Raw genomic sequence first — 19763 nt, 5'->3', positions numbered from 1 at the left:
ATGATTTTATATCAAGATATGCTAATGAAGTTGTAATATCATGAAAGTATTTCTAAAAACAAATCTATTGGTACAATTTACGTATATGATTTTTTTTATAATTTCAAATGTATGAACGGCATAGATTAATTCTCGGACGCCAGTTAAAACTGAACAGAGGTAGTATGTATATTGTCGGAACCACACCAATAACTTTAATTTCATTTTGTTGGAGGTTACTTGATACATCAAATTACGATCGAGCTAATCTTTCCAAATATCACATTAATTACTTTTTTGGCTGTTGGATTAGGCAGTTCTTATCAATATTTATAGTTTTTGTCCACATATTACAACCATATGTGCATGAATCATTGTACCACCACATGACAACAACATGCTGGGTGTACAGTTATATATAACAAGCTAGTCTAGGTCAAGGCAGGATTTGTCTAGATCACAAATAGGAATATCGATCGACTCCGGGCGCTAAGCTATCCCTATGTGAAGATGAAGACTTGAACAAGTCCAGGTCAAGGCAGGATTTGTAAAAATTAAAATCATTTTAGCTGGAGTTAAAGATCGTTTCTCCTACATCTATTGGAAGAAGTGGCCACTGCTATATATCTTACCTCAGAGTTACTTGCTCACAAGTAAGCAACAACCAAACCAAGGCCTAGAACACAACACTGATCATTAACCTCAAATCGTCCATGTCTCCGTTTCACATACTTTTTGTTCTACCATGGCTCTGCATAGCGGTATTGGCAAGTGATCCGCCGCCCAGCTGCGAGAGAAATTGCAGCGGCATAGAGATCCCTTACCCGTTTGGCCTTGAGCTTGCCTGCGCCTTGCCCGGCTTCAACCTCACATGCAACACCACAGAGGGCAAGCTGTATGCCGGCAACGTGGAGCTGCTCAACATCTCGCTGCTAGAAGGTTGGGTTCGCATGAGGATGCCCATATCCAATTACTGCTACAACGACACTTTACACAGCATGGATGAAAACTATATAGGTTGGGGGTTAGATTTAAGAGATACACCATACAGATTATCCAACGTTGGCAACATGTTCACGGTCATTGGGTGCCGAACACTTGCGTACATCGACAATTTGGATACAGCTGGCAATTTAACAACAACCGGGTGCGTGGCCACATGCTGGCAAGGTAACTATTCAAGCCTCAACGACGGTGACTGCTTCGGGATAGGTTGTTGCCAAATGAATATCCCCAAGGGGCTCCAGTACTACCAGATTTCGTTTGACCCACGCTTCAACACAACGGAGATCTACAACTTTAGTCCTTGTAGCTATGCAGCACTCGTGGAGTCATCTAGATTCAAATTCTCCAAGAACTACTCTACATCTTCAGCGTTCAATGATTATTATGGCGGGCAGGCTCCGCTACGCGTGGATTGGGCCATTGGGAACAAGACATGTGAGGAAGCACGGCATCAGGCCAATTACAGCTGCATCAGCACATACAGCGATTGCTTCAACTCGCTCAACGGACCAGGCTACATATGCAACTGCTCCAAAGGATTCTACGGAAATCCTTACCTGAAGTCAGATGATCCCGACAGCTGCCAAGGTGATGTTGCATACAATCCCATCCTTTCATGCACTTTTGAGCAAGTTAATTTGACGTGAAAATAATATGGTTGGCAAGTTATTTTTTGAGCAACTAATTTTTTCACCTATGGACACATCTGACCCAAGACCCGAAAACCTAGCGGGTGCAGCAAGGTTTTTTATTTTGCCCATGAGCAACCAATACCCGACCTGCGAATCTAGTGGGCACAACCTAGCTTGCTTGATGTTTGTGTGAAAAACTGCAAAATTGATGCACACTATTTAGGATATAACAATTACTTTTGGATGACTGTAGTATGTGAAGATATACTGAATATTTTTGGATCAGTGTTGCTTGATTGTGAAAACTGCAGCGTGAAGCTAGATGATGAAAAGTTGAACTTTGATAAAGTTGTTAAATCTTTTGTTGATTGTTGGAAACTTGAAAGTTGAACTGATAATTTTGCTACCTTGTTAATTGTGTTACTCATGCCCTTGGGATATGGGATGGGTATTTGGTTTCTGGATCCATGCGGGGCTCGTCCACCCCCCACCGCCATGCTCCATCGTTGCTGTCCGTTGCCACCGTGCTCTGTCCCTGTCACCTGCCGTTGTCGCCGGATCCACGCGAATCTTGGCGGGGCACGGCCGCCGCCTGCCGGTTCCGTACAGGGGACCCGTTGTCACCCTTCTTCAACGAGCGGGGGAGCTTGCTGTCGGCTGTGTCGCCCGCCACCCACCGTTGGCCGCGCCACCCGGTGGAGGCGGATCTGACCGCCACCAAGCACCCAAGGGCCGAGCCACCTGCTGCCGCCCGCCGCTCGCTGCCCGTCTCGTGAGAGAAAAGTGAGAGAGGAGAGGAGGGGAAACTGTTTTAAACACTCGGGTGGACGTCCACCCGTTTCTTGCATGTCATCTAAATGATTACGAAAAATTTTCAAAAAAAAAGACATGATAGGTTAATATGTAATATATATCATCTCACAAATATGCAAGTTCAAATTTGACTTCTACAAGTTATAACAAAAATAACAAATTTGACTGTGAATATACGTATACTAGTTAGAGTTTAATTTGTTATTTTTGTTACAACTTTTAGAAGTCGAATTTGAACTTGCATGTTTGTGGAATGATATATTACATATTAACCTATCTTATAATTTTTTTTGAATTTTTTTCATAATTATTTAGGTGGCATGTAAGAAACGGGTGAACGTACACCCGAGAGATTAGAATCCATCTCCAGGAGAGGAGAAGAGGTGAGAGAGTGGAGAGGAAATAATGAGAGAAGGTGAGAGAGATGAGTGGATAAGGATGAAAAATTTTGAAGGATTGTAAGGAAAATGAGGAGGTAACTCGGACTTTAGGTGGAACTGTAAGAGGTCCGCCTGCGAAAATATATTTCCGCGTGCAGCCCATTAAAAGGTACGCTAGCAAAAATAGAATTATTTTTGCATGCGGACCTTTAAGAGACCTGTTTATGAAAATTAATTTTTGTGTGCGTTACTCCTAAGGAGTTGTTTGCGAAAATTGAGTACTTTTTTCAGACGCGACGAGTGATCTGTCTGCAATCCAAAGAGAGCTTCGTCCAGAAAATCATTTCTGTAGTAGTAACTGGCATGACAAAATAACAGTGTCACAGCATGACAACATTATTTGGCCATGCCACCCTCATTGTCGTGGCAAGACAAAATACAGCGTGGCAGTTTTGTATTGCCACGCTAGACACGCTGGTCTATTTTTAAAATTAAAAAAAAAGTTCAGAAAATAAAAAATTCTGGTTTCTGCCGGTCGATATTTGCGGGCATTGGTCAGGTGTGTTTCTACTCCATCCATACCTGACTCGACTAATTGCCATCCATTGACATAGCCATGTCCTGCTTATTACTCAATGGCACCATTCCTAGTTGGAGTTCCATATAAGAGCGAGTTTAATGGTATAGCTAACTACTAGCTTCAAATCACCTATAGTCAACTTAATAGCTAATTCATATAATAGTTAAATACTACACTATTAATACTTAGCCCCACTTATCATACACATACTGCGTCTTGGAGTTCGTGCTATAGCTGATTATAAATTTGTAGCCCGCTGCTCTTCCCTCTCCTCTATTATCTCTTTAAAAAATATGTTTATAGTAGGCTTATAGCCTGCTATTGTTCCTGCTTTAAGTACTACTCTGTCCGTACCAAGATATAAGCACTTTTGGACCTCGTCAAAGTCTTCGGGATGCTACTATAACAAACAATATATATAAAAATAAAATGTTTTAAGTAAAAAGAGTTGTATATTATAATAGTTTGATTAATGATAAATCTAGTAACATCAATTTTACATGGTTGATCTTTTTTATTTTATTGCTATTAATAGTCGAAGTTAAAAATGGTTGACTTGGCACTATGCTAAAAATGTTTATATTTTGAGACGGAGGAAGTAAGTAAGTCAAAACTAGTTTGGTTTTATGCCGAGGAGTGCAAATTAAATTATTTGGAAAGTTAAAGGATGAATAATGTATATCGCTAAAGTTAGGACGACTTTTACATTATTTTTTAAAAATTTTATGGTGTAAAATGTTGTTTTATTTCATTTTCGTTACTCAGCCGGCTTTGGATTGCTAAGAGTTAATTATACCTTAAATTATTTATATTACATCAGTCATGTGCCTTCAGCTTATAAGATGTATAGGAATTTTCTTGTGTTCTTTGTCAATCGGCTACCATAGAGGATTTAATGCACCTGTTCTTCACATGCCCTTTTGCCCAAAACTGTTGGAATCGTTTGGGTATTTACTTGGGATACTACCCTTTCTTTAGAGGGTATGTTTATAAGGGCTAAGCTGAATTATCAGGGAGCTGTTTTATGGAGAAGTTTCTATATGCTGCCTGGAATATTTGGAAGCAAAAGAATAGTTCCATTTTTGACCAAAAAATTTCTTCTCTGTCTTCTTGGAGGCAACTCGTGAAGAGTGACCTCTTTCTTATATTGTTTAGAATCAATGCGAGATATCACGATGTAATCGTAAGCTGGATAAACTTATTGTAATTTGCACCCTTTTCCTTTAATAAATATGTCTTAACAGCGGTGGCCTCCCCTGCTGTGTTCTCTTAAAAAAAAGATGTATAGGAATGTGTCCCAAGCAAATTTTTCTGAATTCTCATCTATAGATTGTTAAACCTGAAAAAAAAAGTTCTAGTCAGTTCATGCGCGCGCGCACAATTTGTGCACAAGCTTGTGCCTATACCTTCTGGAATTTAATTCAAACATGTACTGCTCAAAATATAACATGCATGCGTATTACTGCGGGAATTATAAGTGATAAATATAATGATTGCTCAGTAGAATGGCGAAAATAAATAATGTGCTTTCTTGAAAGAGACAATGTGCTTGTCCGGCAATGAAGGCAGTATTCTACGTGTTTTAATAGGGAGGCTTTGTTGCATACGTGGATGGCTAGGATTTGTAAATGTGGTAAAACAAAGTCAGATAGTAAAAAAATTGCTCGTAAAAGGATGAGTAACATGATTTAGGGTTAAAGAAGATTGAGGTCTTTTTTATTTTTTTTAAAAAAGTAAATTGAACATTAAGCTGACCATTTTACAGGTATAAGGGAGTTATCTTACCTGATTATGTCCACAATTTTGTATAGATGTACATCTTCCGCCAAAGATAATGTCAACTCTACATGGAACAAAAATAGGATGGTAGACATAGGAGCACACAATAAATAAAAAACTAATAAATCAATTTTCAATTCAAGTTCCTGTATTCTTTAGGAAACCACAAAATTAAATCAATTGATGGGGTCATGGCGATAGAGAAATGAAGAAGGCTTACCTGGACAACTGCATGACCTATGCAAAAATGAGGGTCACTTGGCGCTGCAGCAAGAAGCTAGTAAAAAGGTCACTGGAGTCTGGCAGGTGAAAATCCAATATGAACGTCAATAAATCTGCAAAATCAGCCGCAGAAAACAGTAAAGTCTAAAATGTAATTCAAATAAGCAGAGAATTTAGAGAAGCTTCCATGCCTTAGAAAAGTCCTATAGTGTAGTTTGGATTATAAGGTATTCATCGGTGATTAGGTATTCTAAACAATCAGTGTAGGATAAATCAAATTGAACATATGGCATAGAGAATATCAACAAAATTCGGCTCAATGTACAAGGAAAATGTTACATACCAGCCTTATTTCTGCAGATTGAAAATAAGATTGGAGCGGAACAACACATTCAGCAAAGAAAGCTGTAGATACTGCATCATCAATCACCCTTCTTTACATGTGAAAGAGCTGGCGAGTAAGAGCTTTCAGAAAACTGCAACAGTACAGAATCAATCAAAAGATACAAGGGATTATTTGAAGTGGTACCTATGCAGCACGAATGCAAATGTAGAACCTCATACAGGTAGAAGCTTGAATGGAATGAACTAGGTAGAGGATGACCGAGGACCTGAATTTGTTTGTATTGAAGTTGCGTCTCCCCGGCAATAAGTGAAAAACGGCGATGATTTTGCCATGACATTACAGTCGCATGAAATTAATGTCTTGATGACAACCATGAAGGGCATAGGCGGTTTCTGGCTTTGCTATGGGTTTGGGGAGGGGGTAGGGGAAGCAAAGGGAGACGAACCATCGCGGGGTGAGGTGGGGCAGGGGAGGCGCCACTGGGCCATCGTCACGGTGGCCGTGCTACTTGCCGGCGTCAAGCATCAGAGAGGAAGCACCACAGGTGGGGGAGGAGAGGCGGCGTGCGGTTGCGCTTCCCTGGCGGCACCACTTCTTTGTCGTGGGGACGGACGAGGAGAGGTTAGGAGGAATGCCGGATGGTATTTACTAGGGTGTGTATTGGGCTTTTTTTGGCCTTTTCGTGTGTAACCAATGGCTTGACGAAGTGCGCTGGGCTTCACGCGTGTGCGAGCGTCCAGATTAGATGGAACGGCTAAGATTTAACAGGTGACGTGGCTTAACCATAAATTAGCTTTGGGTTTTAACTATATGGAAAGAAGGGATCTGATGGAATAAAACAAAGAAAATCGTCCAAATAATTCTATTTTTTTTTCTTCCATGCCTTCCTGTAATACTGTCTGTATTACAGAGACGGGAGACATGAAATTGATTTTTGCAATCCATTAAATTGTACAGTTTTCTAACTAAGCACCACAAAATTCCATTTCTTAATGTCACTGGTATTTTGCTGCAGATATCGATGAGTGCAAGGAACCAAATAAGTATCCTTGCTACGGAAAATGCAGGAATAAACTTGGAGGCTATAATTGTACTTGCCCGTTTGGTACAAGAGGCAATGCCTACAATGGACCATGCGACGGAGGGCTAGCAATTGGTACACAGAAAACTTTCAATCTTGCAATATTTAGATACATTCGAACAAATTTGAATCTCTTGTTCGTACCAGCATAGATCAATACATTTTTTTGTGTTACTTATTGATTCTTTTGAACATGTCATGGGCTAATTCCTCATGATACATAGTTGGGCTGAACGTTTTTAACATCTTCTTGCCAGGAATTTGTGCCACTCTTTTGGTTGCTTTAACGAGTTTGCTTGGGATAGAATGGATCAAATACAAACAACGAATTAAAAGGCATGACCTCATGAGAAAGAGGGGTGAGTATTTTAATCTACACGGAGGCCAATTGTTGACAGATATGATGAACATAGAGAACAACATTTCATTTAAGTTGTATGACCGAGATGAAATTGAGTTGGCCACAAAAGGCTTTGACAAGATGTCAATCATCGGTGAAGGAGGTCAGGGTACTGTTTTTAAAGGGTATAATCTCGATCAAGTGAACAACCCTGTTGCAATTAAGATGTGCAAGGGATTTGATGAGAATAGTAGGACAGAATTCACGCAAGAGTTGCTCATACTTTCTCGAGTCAACCATGAAAACATCGTGAAGCTAATTGGCTGTTGTCTGCAGTTTGAAGTTCCAGTGCTTGTGTATGAATTTGTCCCGAATAAGACTTTGCACTATCTAATTCACAGCCAAAATGATCCATCCATCAGAACACTAGAGATCCGCCTAAAAGTCGCTGCCGAATCTGCGGAAGCATTTTCATATCTACACTCACTGGACCACCCTATCTTACATGGGGATGTGAAGTCGATGAACATACTACTTAGTAACAATTTTATTGCAAAGATTTCTGATTTTGGGTGCTCCAAAATTAGGGCAGCTGATGGACACGATGACGTGGTGAAAGGTACCATTGGCTATCTAGATCCAGAGTACCTGCTGAAGTTTGAGCTCACTGATAAGAGTGATGTGTATAGCTTTGGTGTCATCCTTCTTGAGCTTTTAACTCGTCGAACACCATTATCTAAGCAGAAGGTCAGCCTCGCATCAGTATTTCAAGAGGCCATGAAGGAAGGCCTATTTCTTGAGCTCATAGACACGGAAATATTACATGAGGATAACATGGGATTGATAGGTGATCTAGCAAGGCTGGCATGCCAGTGCTTAGCAATGACTAGTGAGAGCAGACCAACAATGAGCAGGATTGCAGAGGAATTGCGACGAATAGAAAAACAAGTACGACAACACCGTGGGGTACTTACAAGTATTAGTTCATTGTCATTGTCAGCAAGTTCATCTGCAGACACATCAGAGCATTTCACAGGTGAAACCAATGGTTACGACAGCCTTAGGAGGGTGGCTGCAATGAGCATAGAATTTGCTAGATGATTGCACAAGTACTATATGGTTGTCGTTTGAATGTGAGCGCTTCTGTTATATGCTAATATTATATTTGTCATTTGTAACTCTGTTCTAGATATATAGACGATAATGATGTTGTTGTTAGCATGTCCCTCTAAAGAAAACATTGTGTATCTTGGATCAGGTGTTGTCACTAGTTATGAATAATTCAGGCTAAAGATATCTTCTTGTGTTTAATTTTAAGATTGGGAGGTTAATTATCTCCTCATTCATCCGAATAATCTCTCTTCCCTTGATTTGCTAGATGTCTACAATTATTGAAAACCGCATCAGGTTAAATCAGATGGCGAAGAGGAATAACATGTTTGACTCAAAAAGGGCAAAATAAAAATCCTGAGGATGAAATATGAACTTCAAGAACACTAATGCTGGAAGCCATTGAAGAAGGTTGTCATTGAGAATTTTCATTCATGGGAAGGATGCCTTCCAAAAGACACTCTTATGCTACAGCTAACCACAGCAATTTAAGTACTATCAAGTACAAAATGATGGTGAAAAGTAAGGTGAGAAAAGGCTAGCAGGTTAACGATGACAATGTGCTCTAAGCAACGGCATGACAGCTTTGCCAGATTCGCAAATAATGGGCAAGGTTTTCACAATTGACTTCATAGCAGACTGATTTGGCAGCACCCTGCACGCCTTTCTCAGAGATCTTAGGACAGCCACCAACGACCAGAGACTGTAATTTCTGTGCATGAGCCAGCTTGGTCATTCCAACATCACTCACACGCTTACAATACCGGAGAGTGAGATTAATCAAGCATGGAAAATGTGCAATGCAGCGCATCCCATGATCAGTTACGTCCTTGCAATCCATAAGGGTGAGTGTTTCCAGGAACGGTGCAGATGAGAGGCCCTCCATCCCGTCACCATCGAAGAAGAGGGCGCCGTTCAGGATGAGAACACGAATCGGACAAGATTGAACGAACATCACAAGTCCCCTGTGTGAAGCCTATTTCAGGTGGAAGCCAATGCTCACAACCTGTAAATGTCAGTTCAACATTTCTGAAGGAAAGGACAGTTGAGAGCTAGTGCCTTGAGACTTTCATCAGTAAAACCCGTCCTGAAAATTATATCATCACCAACATTGTAGTGTTCGGGTTTCAGCCAAAGTGAGATGCTTTTAAGATTCTTGCAGGTCTGGGATAGTGCAATCATGTCATTGTCAATAAGACCACTAACATACTCTAGGCTTAGCTTCTCTAACGACCTGCACTTTCCCAACAGAAAACGAAGTCCTATTTCTGGGCCTTTCGGCTCTGTTACAATATGCACCAACCTCAAGTCCTTCAAACCCTCGCACAAAAGATCATATCTATAAGTGTGAGCCTTGTATGATGGGTCACGATCTCTTCTGAAAATACTCCAAAAACTTTGTTCGTTTTCAAACTCAAATTTCTGAAGCTTCATCCATCCTGGGCCAAACATTAAAAAATGATACTGCCCTATTCCTTTGCAATTCTTCACTACTAGTTCTTCCAATGATCCGTTAGTGCCAAGATGCTCCAACCACTCAGTGCTGCTAGTAATTCCCTTACAATTGTTAAGGTGGAGAGAAGATAGAGTCTTGCAACCAACAGCTAAAGAGAGAAGCCCCCTTGAAGTTATTTCTGGTGTGGAGTTCAGTTTTAGGGACATCAACATCTTGCAATTAGTCAGGCAAGCAAGACCAGAGTCATTGATTTCAGAGCAGAAGCTTAAGGTGAGATCATTGAGCAAGGGCAGTGAGAATGAAAGCACACGGAGACCTTGGTTGTCGATCTGACTCCCATTGCCAGGTGCCCAACCAGAGTAATTGATCTCTACTTTGTGTAAATTGGGGAATTGGGAAAAAAGTGCTGGTAAAGCTTCAATTGCAAGTCCACTACCAACACAAATTAGTGGCCCTTTGCTCCGCATCAATGTTGTAGAGCTGCTTCGACACAAGGGAAAGAGAATTCAGATTGTTTGTCCTTGCAATCCTCTTGAGAATATTTATGATCAGTTCCTCCGAGAGATGATCCATTGAGAAATGCAGCAATGCTAGTTATGTAATTTCAAAGGGTAGCAGGTGTCCAGAGCCCTGGATTAAAATTGATGAAATCGTAATGAATCACATGAATACAGGATGGAAAATTAATGTGCCATATTTATACTGATGAAATTTAAAACTTTTTGCATTTTGCTGTACGTGTTTGTGCTTCACGATTCGATTTAAAGAAGTAACCTATCTATTCATCCACGAAATGATTAATTAAGGTAGAAACTCTGAAAATCAGTTAACATAGAGCAACTTTTCAAACCTAGAACCGAATTAGTCGAACAAACTATGTATGATTTACAGTACCAATTGAAAACGAAAGGATTTGCAGCTATAAACGAATTAAAATCTTGGATTTGCTTGTTCAAAAGAACAGGTAAGTATTCCACAAATCAATTAATAAAATGCACCTACATTTTATACAAACTAAAACCTGAAACTGGTATATTTGGGAAAATAAACTGTACTAATTGATTAGGGAATTGAGTAATCCAAGGTTTTAGAAACAAGTAAACTAGATATAACAGAAGCATACAATAAATTGCAACAAGAATCTACTGGACTAACATATTTGGAACCGAAGCGCCCAAGTAAAGCCACCATATGCAACTGAACCAAAGATTAGAGGGGTTTTTTTTTGTTTCAGAATGCACTGGCTTCTTCCTCGGTCATCTCGATTCTCGAGTTCCTAAACAAGAACTGAAAGATCAGGGTAGAGGAGCAGAGACGAGACATATATGCGTATATACCTCCGAGGAACCAGTGGCCGGGGTTGAGGGTGGCTGAAGAACCAAGAAGAGGCGGCGCCATCGCCGGGGAGAATAGGAGGGCGCGGCGGAGGCGGTCGTGGAAAAAGATGGATGTGCCGCGGAGGTGGAGGAGAGCGCCGCTCGAGGGGACGCCGGCCACCTCGCCCGCGGTCGGCGACGGCGAGTTCTTTCCTTTTCTCACCGGACTCCGGCAACGGAGAGTGATAAAACCCTCGCGTCCTGGGCCTCTGTTGGGCCCGGGACCTATGGTGTCTTTATTCTTTGAAATATGTTTACAATGACTCCCTTAACTTGTGACCAAATCTATTTCGAATCCTTAAACCGCAATACTGGATATCTCAACCCTCCAGAGGACGGTTTCGCTGACGTGACATCTACATGACAGTATTGACTTGTCTGTGACGTTTAGGTGGTAGTAGAATTAAAAACATATATATAGGACCCATTTATCATTCGCAAAAAAAAAATATGGGGCCTACATATCATCCTCTCTGTCTTTCTTTTTCTCCCCCTCTATCCTTTCTCTCTTTCTTTCTCTTCCTCTCCCCTTCCGTCTTCTGCAAGAGGCGCGAGCAAGATTCTTTAGAAAAGTGCATTTACTAAGAAGAAATGCAGTATACAACCGAATATTCAGTGTTTTCTTTTTATAACAGAAGCTGATCGAAGCAGGCCTTATTCTGCCCCATCTCTGAAAAAAATGTAGAAAAGTTTACAGCTTATCTGACTTTTTCATTGATTGACAATTGCAAATTTGCAATCGCTTATGTGATTGATCAACGATTGCAATCCAACCGCTAGCATTACAGAAGCACCTAAACTGAACAAATTCTGAACTCTGCAACAATTCGTAGCAGTAAGAAGCAGGAAATGCAACAAGCTGTTCGTCACAGCTGCTTCAGTCCACCGGCGAAGCATGAGCTGAACTGCGCAATGTTGGCCTCCGGCAGCGCCATGCCGATCGTCGATGGTGAGCGGGCAGAAGGCGCCGCCGGTGGCCTCAGCGTAGTCGGACTCGTTTGTTGATCTGAAAGAAGAGGGAGTTTGAGATGAGGATGAACCCCATTAGGCCAGGGTCGGCGGCCTGGAGCTTCGGCCTCTCGGGCCTCGGCCATCCGCCATGACACCCGTGGACGGACACGGCCGAGACGCCGCCAGGCCTGAAGCTGAACTCGTCGAACAGGATGACCCGCCGCGCGTCGGCGACGCAATCAATAGACGCGGAAGCGATAGGGAATAGCAATGGCCGTTCCGGGCGTGGAGCGCGACGGCCCGGAACAGCGAGACATAGGTGGGGGCGTGCTAGTCGTTTCGCCCTAGCCACCACCTCCTCCATTCCCCCTCTCGGGAAGCGGCAGGCGCCATCTGGACTCCGCCGCAGCGTGGGGATGGCCACCATGGACCAACCGCCTCGGCTCCAGGGTTTTGAAATTTTGTTTCGAGATTTCCGAAATTTCGGTAATTTCGTCCATGACCGGCAAGCTCATATCTCATCCGAAAATTTCGGGTTTTTTAAATTTTTATGAATTTGGTCAAATTTTATTTAAATTCATTCAAAATCAGTAAAACATTTAAATAATTTCAGCCAAAAAATTTCTGAAATTTTGGTCCACCCCAGAAAAAAACCAATTTCGAAATTGAAAACCTGCTCGGCTACTTGGTCTTTGCACCATTGAAGTTAGGCACTGCGCTAACGAGGGTCGGCTCTATGCCGTAAGGCCCTGTTTAGATGGGACTAAAACTTTTAAGTCCCTATCACATCGGATATTTGAAAATTAATTATAAATATTAAACGTAGACTATTAATAAAACCCATCCATAATCTTGGACTAATTTACGAGACGAATCTAATGAGCCTAATTAATCCATGATTAGCCTATGTGATGCTACAGTAAACATTCTCTAATTATAGATTAATTAGGCTTAAAAAATTTGTCTCGTGAATTAGCTTTTATTTATGTAATTAGTTTTGTAAGTAGTCTATATTTAATACTCTAAATTAGTGTCTAAAGACAAGGACTAAAGTTAAGTCCCTGGATCTAAACACCACCTAAGTCAGTGTATACTGTAGTCAGCCCTTTGCTGCCCTATTCCCATCTTCTTCAATTTCCCTCTTTCCTCTTCAATGCTAACCTAGTCCTCCTCATCCACATTCTATTCCACATTCCCTCGTTCAATCCCTCTTCCTTACCTTCTTCTTCCCCTTCCTGTTTTGTTCTGCTTTGGCGTTCGTAGGGGGTCATGGATCTGGATGGGGATCCACCCCTGGAGGATGAGCATGAAGTAGTCCACTCTCAACTTCCAGAGATTGCCACCTCTCTGGAAGCGATGACAATCACACCAACAAAGGAGATCAGAGTGAGGTTGCAACAGTCTCCTGAAACGGCAACAGTTCAAACCACTCACAACCTCCTCATGAAGGTTGGACATTCTGGAGGCCAGCAGAGGCAGATCCCTTTGGAGGCTTTGAAGAAATCAATGGCAAAAGCTTGGCAAAGAGTTTATCTTGACATCTCTCAGGTAGAAAGCAATCTCTTTATGGCTCATTTTCGTAATTATGAAGATCTGTCCTGGGTTTGGCAAAAGCAACCGTGGTCTTTTGGCAGTGATGTTTTTCTGCTTGAATGGGTTTCTTTGGATGAGAAAATTAAACCTATGTCAGCTTACACTTTCAAGCATCTTATGGTTAATGTGCGTATCTATGGCATTCCCCCAAGTCTTAGAAATGTTAAGAATGTCAAGTTGGCTGCTGAAAACATAGGTCAAATCTCAAAAGCTGAACCAATAGATCCAGATAGTTTGCTGAGGAATCAGAAATTTGTTTGTGTTAGAATCAGGATTGATGTGGAAAAACCAGTTCCTGATCATGTTATCTTGGAGCTTCCTGATAAATCTGAACTTAAAGCTTTTCTGCATTATGAAAGAACTCCCAGAATATGTACTTTTTGTGGTCTCCTCTTCCATAATGTTCAGGTCTGTCCTCAAAGACAAAGAATTATCATTCAATTTCCAGATGCATTCGAGGAAGATCTTAAGGATAAACTGGGAAAGTGGATCACTCAGATCGATTATATGCCATCAGAGGCATTTTTGGATATGGAGGAATCCAACAAAAATTCAATTGTGGAAAAATTCAGGCAACATTTTTCTTCTCCTCAATTCAAGAACATTCAAGAACAGCAGAAGCAGCAAGAGAGAGGAAGTGGGACCAGCCAGTCATTAATGCCCAAGCTAGATTGGAAAAAAGCGAGTGAGAAAGCTTTGACTTTAGCTGGCTGCAGCACTGTTCAAGGGCCCCCAAGTCAAGCTGTTCACACTACCACAGCAGGCAAACAATGTGAGAAAAAAGACAAAGAACCTGATATACAAAGTATACCAGAAGTTGGTACCGAAGAGATGTTGGTACATGGAAGTACAGAGAAAAAGAAGCTGGTTTCAAGTACTATAGAGGATCATGTCAGCTGCAACTCAAAGAATGTCAATACTGCTGGTAAGGTGCATCAGATGGAACCAGTCCAGTCTGTTCCATTGGTTCACCGAGTTTCACCCAGTGCAAGTGCCCATCAGAACAGTTTAGTTAACCCTGCTATTGGCACCAACGAAGTGCAACACAGAAGAAGCACAAGAGCTACCAAGATTTATGAGACAGCCTCACAACATTTAAGTAAGAAGAGAGGGTTTCATGAAGCAGCCCATGAATCTACCAAACGCCATTGCTCCCCAACTACTTCAGCTGCCTCTTCCTTCTCGATTGTGGGAGGTGAAGAACATGGAGGGATTGAATCAAGAAGTGCTTCTCCAACTAACCATCATTCAGCACCAATCAGGGTTCCAAGTAGAAGAGGTGGGCAGAGAGCTACAAGATGGGATCAGAGAGGAGGTTATGGTGGTGGAATGGTGACCTCCACTTCTTGGAGACCTCTTGCTGCTGCTCATTCTGATGTCATTCAAAGAGATGCTCCAAGATCCCCTCAAAGCATTAACAATTTTCATAGCAGGAAGCATACTTGGAGTGCTTTGGAGGTGCATCATGATATCTTTGTTGATCAAGCTGCCGGAGATACTCAAGGGGGTGGTGCAAGTGATGCTGGAGCTAGCTCCAGGCTGATACTGGCTACAGATCCTAGGGAATGCAATGTTTCAGAGATTCAGCTTGTTGATCCCAGTGCTGGAAACGGTGGAGATGGAAGTGGAAAGAATGATGGATGGGCAATGGCGCCAGCCCATAAGGCGTCAAGGGCGCCATGAGTCTTTTAAGCTGGAACTGCCGAGGTATGGGGGGTCACCTCGGCAGTAGGAAAATGCAACACCTCCAACGCCTAATATACTCTACTAATGCTAAGGTAATCTTTATTTCAGAAACAAAAAGCTCTAAAGTCACTGCTTCTGATCTGATCCATCATTTTCATGTAGCTAATAGTCATGTGGTTCCTGCTGATCAAGCTTCTGGTGGTCTGTGGCTGATGTGGGATGAAGACATGGATCTTACTATAGTTCAGTCTAGTGTTAATTATATCTTAGCTTATGGAGTCTATAAGAACTCTGGTCCTATTTTCAATCTTCTTTGTATTTATGGTGATCCTAGTCACAGGGCCACTAGTGCCATGTGGAGTGAAATCTCCTCTTTTGTTGTACATAGTAGTCACATACCTACCTTTTGTATGGGAGACCTTAATGAGATCATGCATGCTAATGAAAAGTATGGTTTGGCCCCTCCTAATCAGAATCGTATTAATATTTTTAAGCATCATGTCAATAATCTGGGGCTTATGGATATGGGTTATAATGGTCCAGCTTACACTTGGTCCAATAAGCAACAGGGTAAGGATCTGGTTTTGGAAAGGTTGGACAGATGTCTTGCAAATGTGGAATGGTGTTTTGATTATCCAAATACCACTGTTTATCACTTGCCCATGTTGTATAGTGATCATGCTCCCATCATTGCCATTCTCAATCCGAAGAACAGGAGGCCTAAAAGATCTTTCATGTTTGAAAATTGGTGGCTGCTTGAACCAGATTTTAATCAGCATGCTCATTCAGCCTGGCTGCAGTCTGTAAACTGTCATTTTCAGAGAAGAACAACCTTGTTAGCAAGATCCTTAACCTCTTGGAGCAAAAAGAAGAAACCTCTTCAGCAGCAATTGGATCAGTTGGAAGAAGATCTGTTGAAAATTCAGAGTTCCCCCGACAGAGAACATTTGTACTTTGAGGAGAAAAGGATTGTGCAACAACATGATATTACCATGCAGAAGCTGGCCGATTATCACAAACAGAGAAGTAAGAAGCATTGGGTCCAGAAAGGTAACAGAAACACTTCTTTCTTTCAAAAAGCAACCCAGAAGAGAAGGAGAGAGAACAGAATCTCTAGTGTTATCCATAATAATTCAATAATTAATGATCCTGAGGAGATAGCAACTGTCTTCACTTCTTACTTTGAAAATCTCTTTCAAAGCTCCAATACAGATGATGCCACTCCTTCTATGGATCAAAATGACAATGATGTAATTTTTCCTCCCCCTGAAATCCCTTCTGAAAATGACATCCTGGAAATTCTAAAGCAAATGCGAAGAGATGCCTCCCCAGGGCCAGATGGTCTCAATGTTGCATTTTATAGAGCTGCCTGGAATTGGATAAAAGACGATGTTACTGCCATGGTAGGCTCCTTCTATGAAACAGGTAAGCTTCAATCAGGTATGAATGCTACTAATATTGTTCTTGTTCCTAAAAATTCTAATCCTAAGTCCCCTGCTGATTTTAGACCCATTAGCCTTTGTAATGTTTCTTATAAAATCATTGCTAAGTCCTTGGCTAATTACATTCAGAATAAACTTCCTAACCTTATTTGTGACACTCAGCAGGCTTTTGTCAAGGGGAGACGCATCTCTAATAATATTGTGCTTGCTCAGCAAATTGCTCACTCTTTTAATCTCACCTCTTTTAATCAAAAAGCTTTTCTTTTAAAAATAGACTTGTCTAAAGCTTTTGACAGGATTGAATGGAGATTCATAGCGGACGCTCTTTGTCGTAAAGGGTTTCATGCTAATTTCGTTCGTCTTGTTCTTTCCTGCATCAACTCCGCTAATTTTTCTGTTGTTATAAATGGTCAATCGTACGGGTACTTTTCAGCTCATCGAGGTATTCGTCAAGGTTGTCCTTTATCGCCTTATCTTTTTGTCCTTGCGATTAATGAACTTTCTGACCAGCTTGCAGATGCAATTCAAAGGAACCACATTTCAGGAATAAAGTTAGGACAAAATGATCCTTCCATTCATTCTCTGATGTTTGCAGATGATCTAATCATTGTGGGGCAGGCCCAACAAGAGGAAGTCAGGAAAACCTCTGAAATAATCAATTCCTTTTGTCTCAGATCAGGCCAGACTCCAAATTGGGGCAAATCTTCCATCCTGTTCAGCAAAAGTACTCCTGAAGAGGTAAGACAAAATATTCTTACAATTTTTCCTGTTTCTCTTATGAACTCCAGCACAAAGCATCTAGGGCATCCTCTTCTGGTGAGGGCAAAAGACAGAAATGCTGCCTACAGTTTCATTGTCGACAAGTTTAAAAGCAAGCTTACTACTTACAAAGCTAATTCTCTTTCTCATGCAGGTAGGCTTGCCCTCATTAAATCTGTCTTTGCTTCCATTCCTATTTATTACATGTCCATCATGCTTTTCTCAAAAAAATTGATTGCTAAACTAACTGCTATTATAAGGAAATTTTGGTGGACAGGAATTCAAGCAGATGGTGGCAAAAAAGGAATGGCTCTTAGGTCTTGGAAAGACATTTGCAAACCTGTTTCTGAGGGAGGCTTGGGCATAAGAGATTTGATGGCTGTAAATAAAAGTATCCTTGTCCAATCTGCCTAGAGAATTCTTACTAATCCAAATGATCTTCTATCCTCTGTCCTAAAATCAAAATATTTTCCAAACACTTCCTTTTGGAAGGCTAGAACAGATATGCCAAAATCTGCTTTCTGGTCTTCTATTCTTCAGGTAAGGGATGTCTTGGAGGAAGCTTCAGTGTGGCAACTTTCTAAAGGTGATATTTCTATTTGGAGCCAACCCTGGTGCTCTATTTGAAAAAACATTCATGATCATCTTAATCTTGATAATCTTCCTTTTCACATGCCTGATAAGGTTTCTGATCTTTGGGATGAGAATAAGAATTGGGATGCTCAGAAAATAACTCAAATTTTTTATAGTGCAGCTCAACATTCAATTATGCAGGTTCAGATTATGCAGGGAGAGGAGGAAGATAGGCTTTGCTGGAAGTACACACCCTCAGGAGTTTGTTCAGCTAAGAGTGCTTACAAGACAATTTACAATGAAATGTACCCCAATCAAAATCAGGTCAGTAATTTAACAAAAAATCTTTTGAAATTAATCTGAAAACACAGGTACATGCCTCCCAGAGTCAAAACTTTTGGATGGAGGCTGCTGAGTAATGCTCTCCCAACTGCTCAAAGAATGCACCACAGGATCAAAACCGTTAGTCCCAATTGTCGGACCTGTGGTCAAAGGGAGGATGACTTGCATCTCTTCTTTCTCTGTAATTTCAGTCGTTTATGTTGGTTCATCTCTGACTTTAATCTCAAAGCTGATAATCTTTCTTCTCTAGGCTCTGTTCAAGATATTATTGCCTATCTTTCAGCTAATGGCATCAATATATACAATCTTTTAATTATGCTTTGGCAGATTTGGAAAGCAAGGAATGATATCAACTTCAAAACAAAGATTTGGGAGCCACAACAAGTGTGCAATGCTGCGCAGGCAATGGCAAAGACATATGAAAGTGTTCATCAAATGGAAGAAGACAGTTGCCAAGACTTCAATCGGGCTGAAGAGAATAATATAAGAAATTCTGTTGTTAAAATTCCTGCAGGGACAAGAGTTTATGTGGATGCCTCTTGGACGGAAGAGAAAACAGGAGTAGGGATCTTCATCCACAACCCTAGCAATCACAATGCTATTGTCATCAAAGCTCAAAGTCTCAATGCAGGAACTCCTTTGCTAGCAGAAGCTGAAGGATTATTTTTAGCTATGCAAATTGCTCGTCATCTTCAGCTGCAAGACCCTATTTTTCTCTCAGATAACAGTGAGATAGTGAATGCTGTGCAGAACGAGGACTACATACAAAACCCCGGACATTGGTCTCTGAGACCAATTCTTTCAAGAATTAAAAATTTTCTGCAGGATCAACAAGTTCGAATCATTTGGATCTCTAGAGAGCTCAACAAAGTTGCAGATGGCCTTGCAAAGTCAGCAAGACAAGCTCAGACTAACAGCTGCTTAGCTTTTGATTGCTCTAATATTTCTCACATTTGTTCCAGAGATGTTTGTCCTACTAAAAGAGCTCTTTCCTTCACTCCTAATGGAGCAGTTAATGTAACTCATGCTTTGTGTTTCTAAAACGCTTTCTTTTAATAAAGTGCATGAGTTCTCAAAAAAAAAAAAAAGTTAGGCACTGCCATACTGTTTGCGGCTGCTTCTGCATGTATCACCTTTTTTTTTTCCCGATCAAAGATTGGGTTTGCGTCTCCCACCGCCTCGTTGACATCTGTGTGTCTCCGACTTCAGCATCGACTCCGGTTTCCTCTTTGTCGTCTAGCCCCACGCAACTTTGGCTTGATCATCCGTTCAAGTTCTCGGCTACAATGACTTCTGTAACCGATCGTCATCGAGCATG

At 41.2% G+C, this 19763-nt stretch overlaps 4 protein-coding genes and 1 pseudogene across 7 annotated transcripts; 4 read left to right on the top strand and 1 right to left on the bottom strand.

Annotated features, from left to right (window-relative positions):
• Nucleotides 1-429: 429 nt before the first annotated feature.
• Nucleotides 430-8468, top strand: LOC4335596 (putative wall-associated receptor kinase-like 16). Its single transcript, XM_066309613.1, has 3 exons — nt 430-1572; nt 6752-6892; nt 7075-8468. Exons 1-3 carry the CDS (start codon nt 693-695, stop codon nt 8256-8258), a joined length of 2205 nt encoding a protein of 734 aa, XP_066165710.1. The 5' UTR covers nt 430-692; the 3' UTR covers nt 8259-8468.
• A 201-nt stretch (nt 8469-8669) lies between these two features.
• Nucleotides 8670-11260, bottom strand: LOC4335595 (F-box/LRR-repeat protein 14-like; annotated as a pseudogene).
• A 1969-nt stretch (nt 11261-13229) lies between these two features.
• On the top strand, nt 13230-15631 carry LOC107280526 (uncharacterized). Its single transcript, XM_015778494.3, has 2 exons — nt 13230-15421; nt 15492-15631. Exon 1 carries the CDS (start codon nt 13320-13322, stop codon nt 15324-15326), a length of 2007 nt encoding a protein of 668 aa, XP_015633980.1. The 5' UTR covers nt 13230-13319; the 3' UTR covers nt 15327-15421; nt 15492-15631.
• Nucleotides 15632-15853: 222 nt separating this feature from the next.
• Nucleotides 15854-17897, top strand: LOC136356206 (uncharacterized). The gene is made up of 4 exons (XM_066309798.1): nt 15854-16379; nt 16542-16754; nt 17367-17509; nt 17808-17897. Exons 1-4 carry the CDS (start codon nt 15854-15856, stop codon nt 17895-17897), a joined length of 972 nt encoding a protein of 323 aa, XP_066165895.1.
• LOC112938601 (uncharacterized) lies at nt 17875-19533 on the top strand. Of its 4 annotated transcripts, none has more exons than XM_066309615.1 (3): nt 17875-18116; nt 18285-18427; nt 18773-19533. In XM_066309615.1, exons 1-3 carry the CDS (start codon nt 18035-18037, stop codon nt 19484-19486), a joined length of 939 nt encoding a protein of 312 aa, XP_066165712.1. In that variant the 5' UTR covers nt 17875-18034; the 3' UTR covers nt 19487-19533. The 4 variants fall into 4 exon arrangements, with proteins under 4 accessions (XP_066165712.1, XP_066165714.1, XP_025880370.1 ...); XM_066309617.1 differs by having other exon boundaries at nt 17930-18070; nt 18305-18427; nt 18773-19527; XM_026024585.2 differs by having other exon boundaries at nt 17936-18116; nt 18305-18427.
• Nucleotides 19534-19763: the final 230 nt, after the last annotated feature.

The sequence above is a fragment of the Oryza sativa genome, chromosome 4, assembly GCF_034140825.1.
Source record: "Oryza sativa Japonica Group chromosome 4, ASM3414082v1".
NCBI classification, from domain to species: domain Eukaryota; kingdom Viridiplantae; phylum Streptophyta; class Magnoliopsida; order Poales; family Poaceae; genus Oryza; species Oryza sativa.
The sequence above is the reverse complement of the archived record's forward strand: the minus strand, read 5'-3'. Positions and strand labels throughout refer to the sequence as shown.

Excerpts from the sequence above, each read along its gene's own strand:
- LOC112938601 (XM_066309614.1), top strand. The coding sequence starts at position 18,479 with ATGCCTCCCAGAGTCAAAACTTTTGGATGGAGGCTGCTGAGTAATGCT.
- LOC4335596 (XM_066309613.1), top strand. The coding sequence starts at position 693 with ATGTCTCCGTTTCACATACTTTTTGTTCTACCATGGCTCTGCATAGCG. Across the intron at positions 1,573-6,751 it reads TGATCCCGACAGCTGCCAAG|ATATCGATGAGTGCAAGGAA; the intron begins GTGATGTTGCAT and ends ATTTTGCTGCAG. Across the intron at positions 6,893-7,074 it reads CGACGGAGGGCTAGCAATTG|GAATTTGTGCCACTCTTTTG; the intron begins GTACACAGAAAA and ends TCTTCTTGCCAG.
- LOC136356206 (XM_066309798.1), top strand. The coding sequence starts at position 15,854 with ATGGGTTATAATGGTCCAGCTTACACTTGGTCCAATAAGCAACAGGGT. Across the intron at positions 16,380-16,541 it reads GAAGCATTGGGTCCAGAAAG|ATGATGCCACTCCTTCTATG; the intron begins GTAACAGAAACA and ends GCTCCAATACAG. Across the intron at positions 17,510-17,807 it reads GCAAAAGTACTCCTGAAGAG|GAATTCAAGCAGATGGTGGC; the intron begins GTAAGACAAAAT and ends TTTGGTGGACAG.
- LOC107280526 (XM_015778494.3), top strand. The coding sequence starts at position 13,320 with ATGGATCTGGATGGGGATCCACCCCTGGAGGATGAGCATGAAGTAGTC.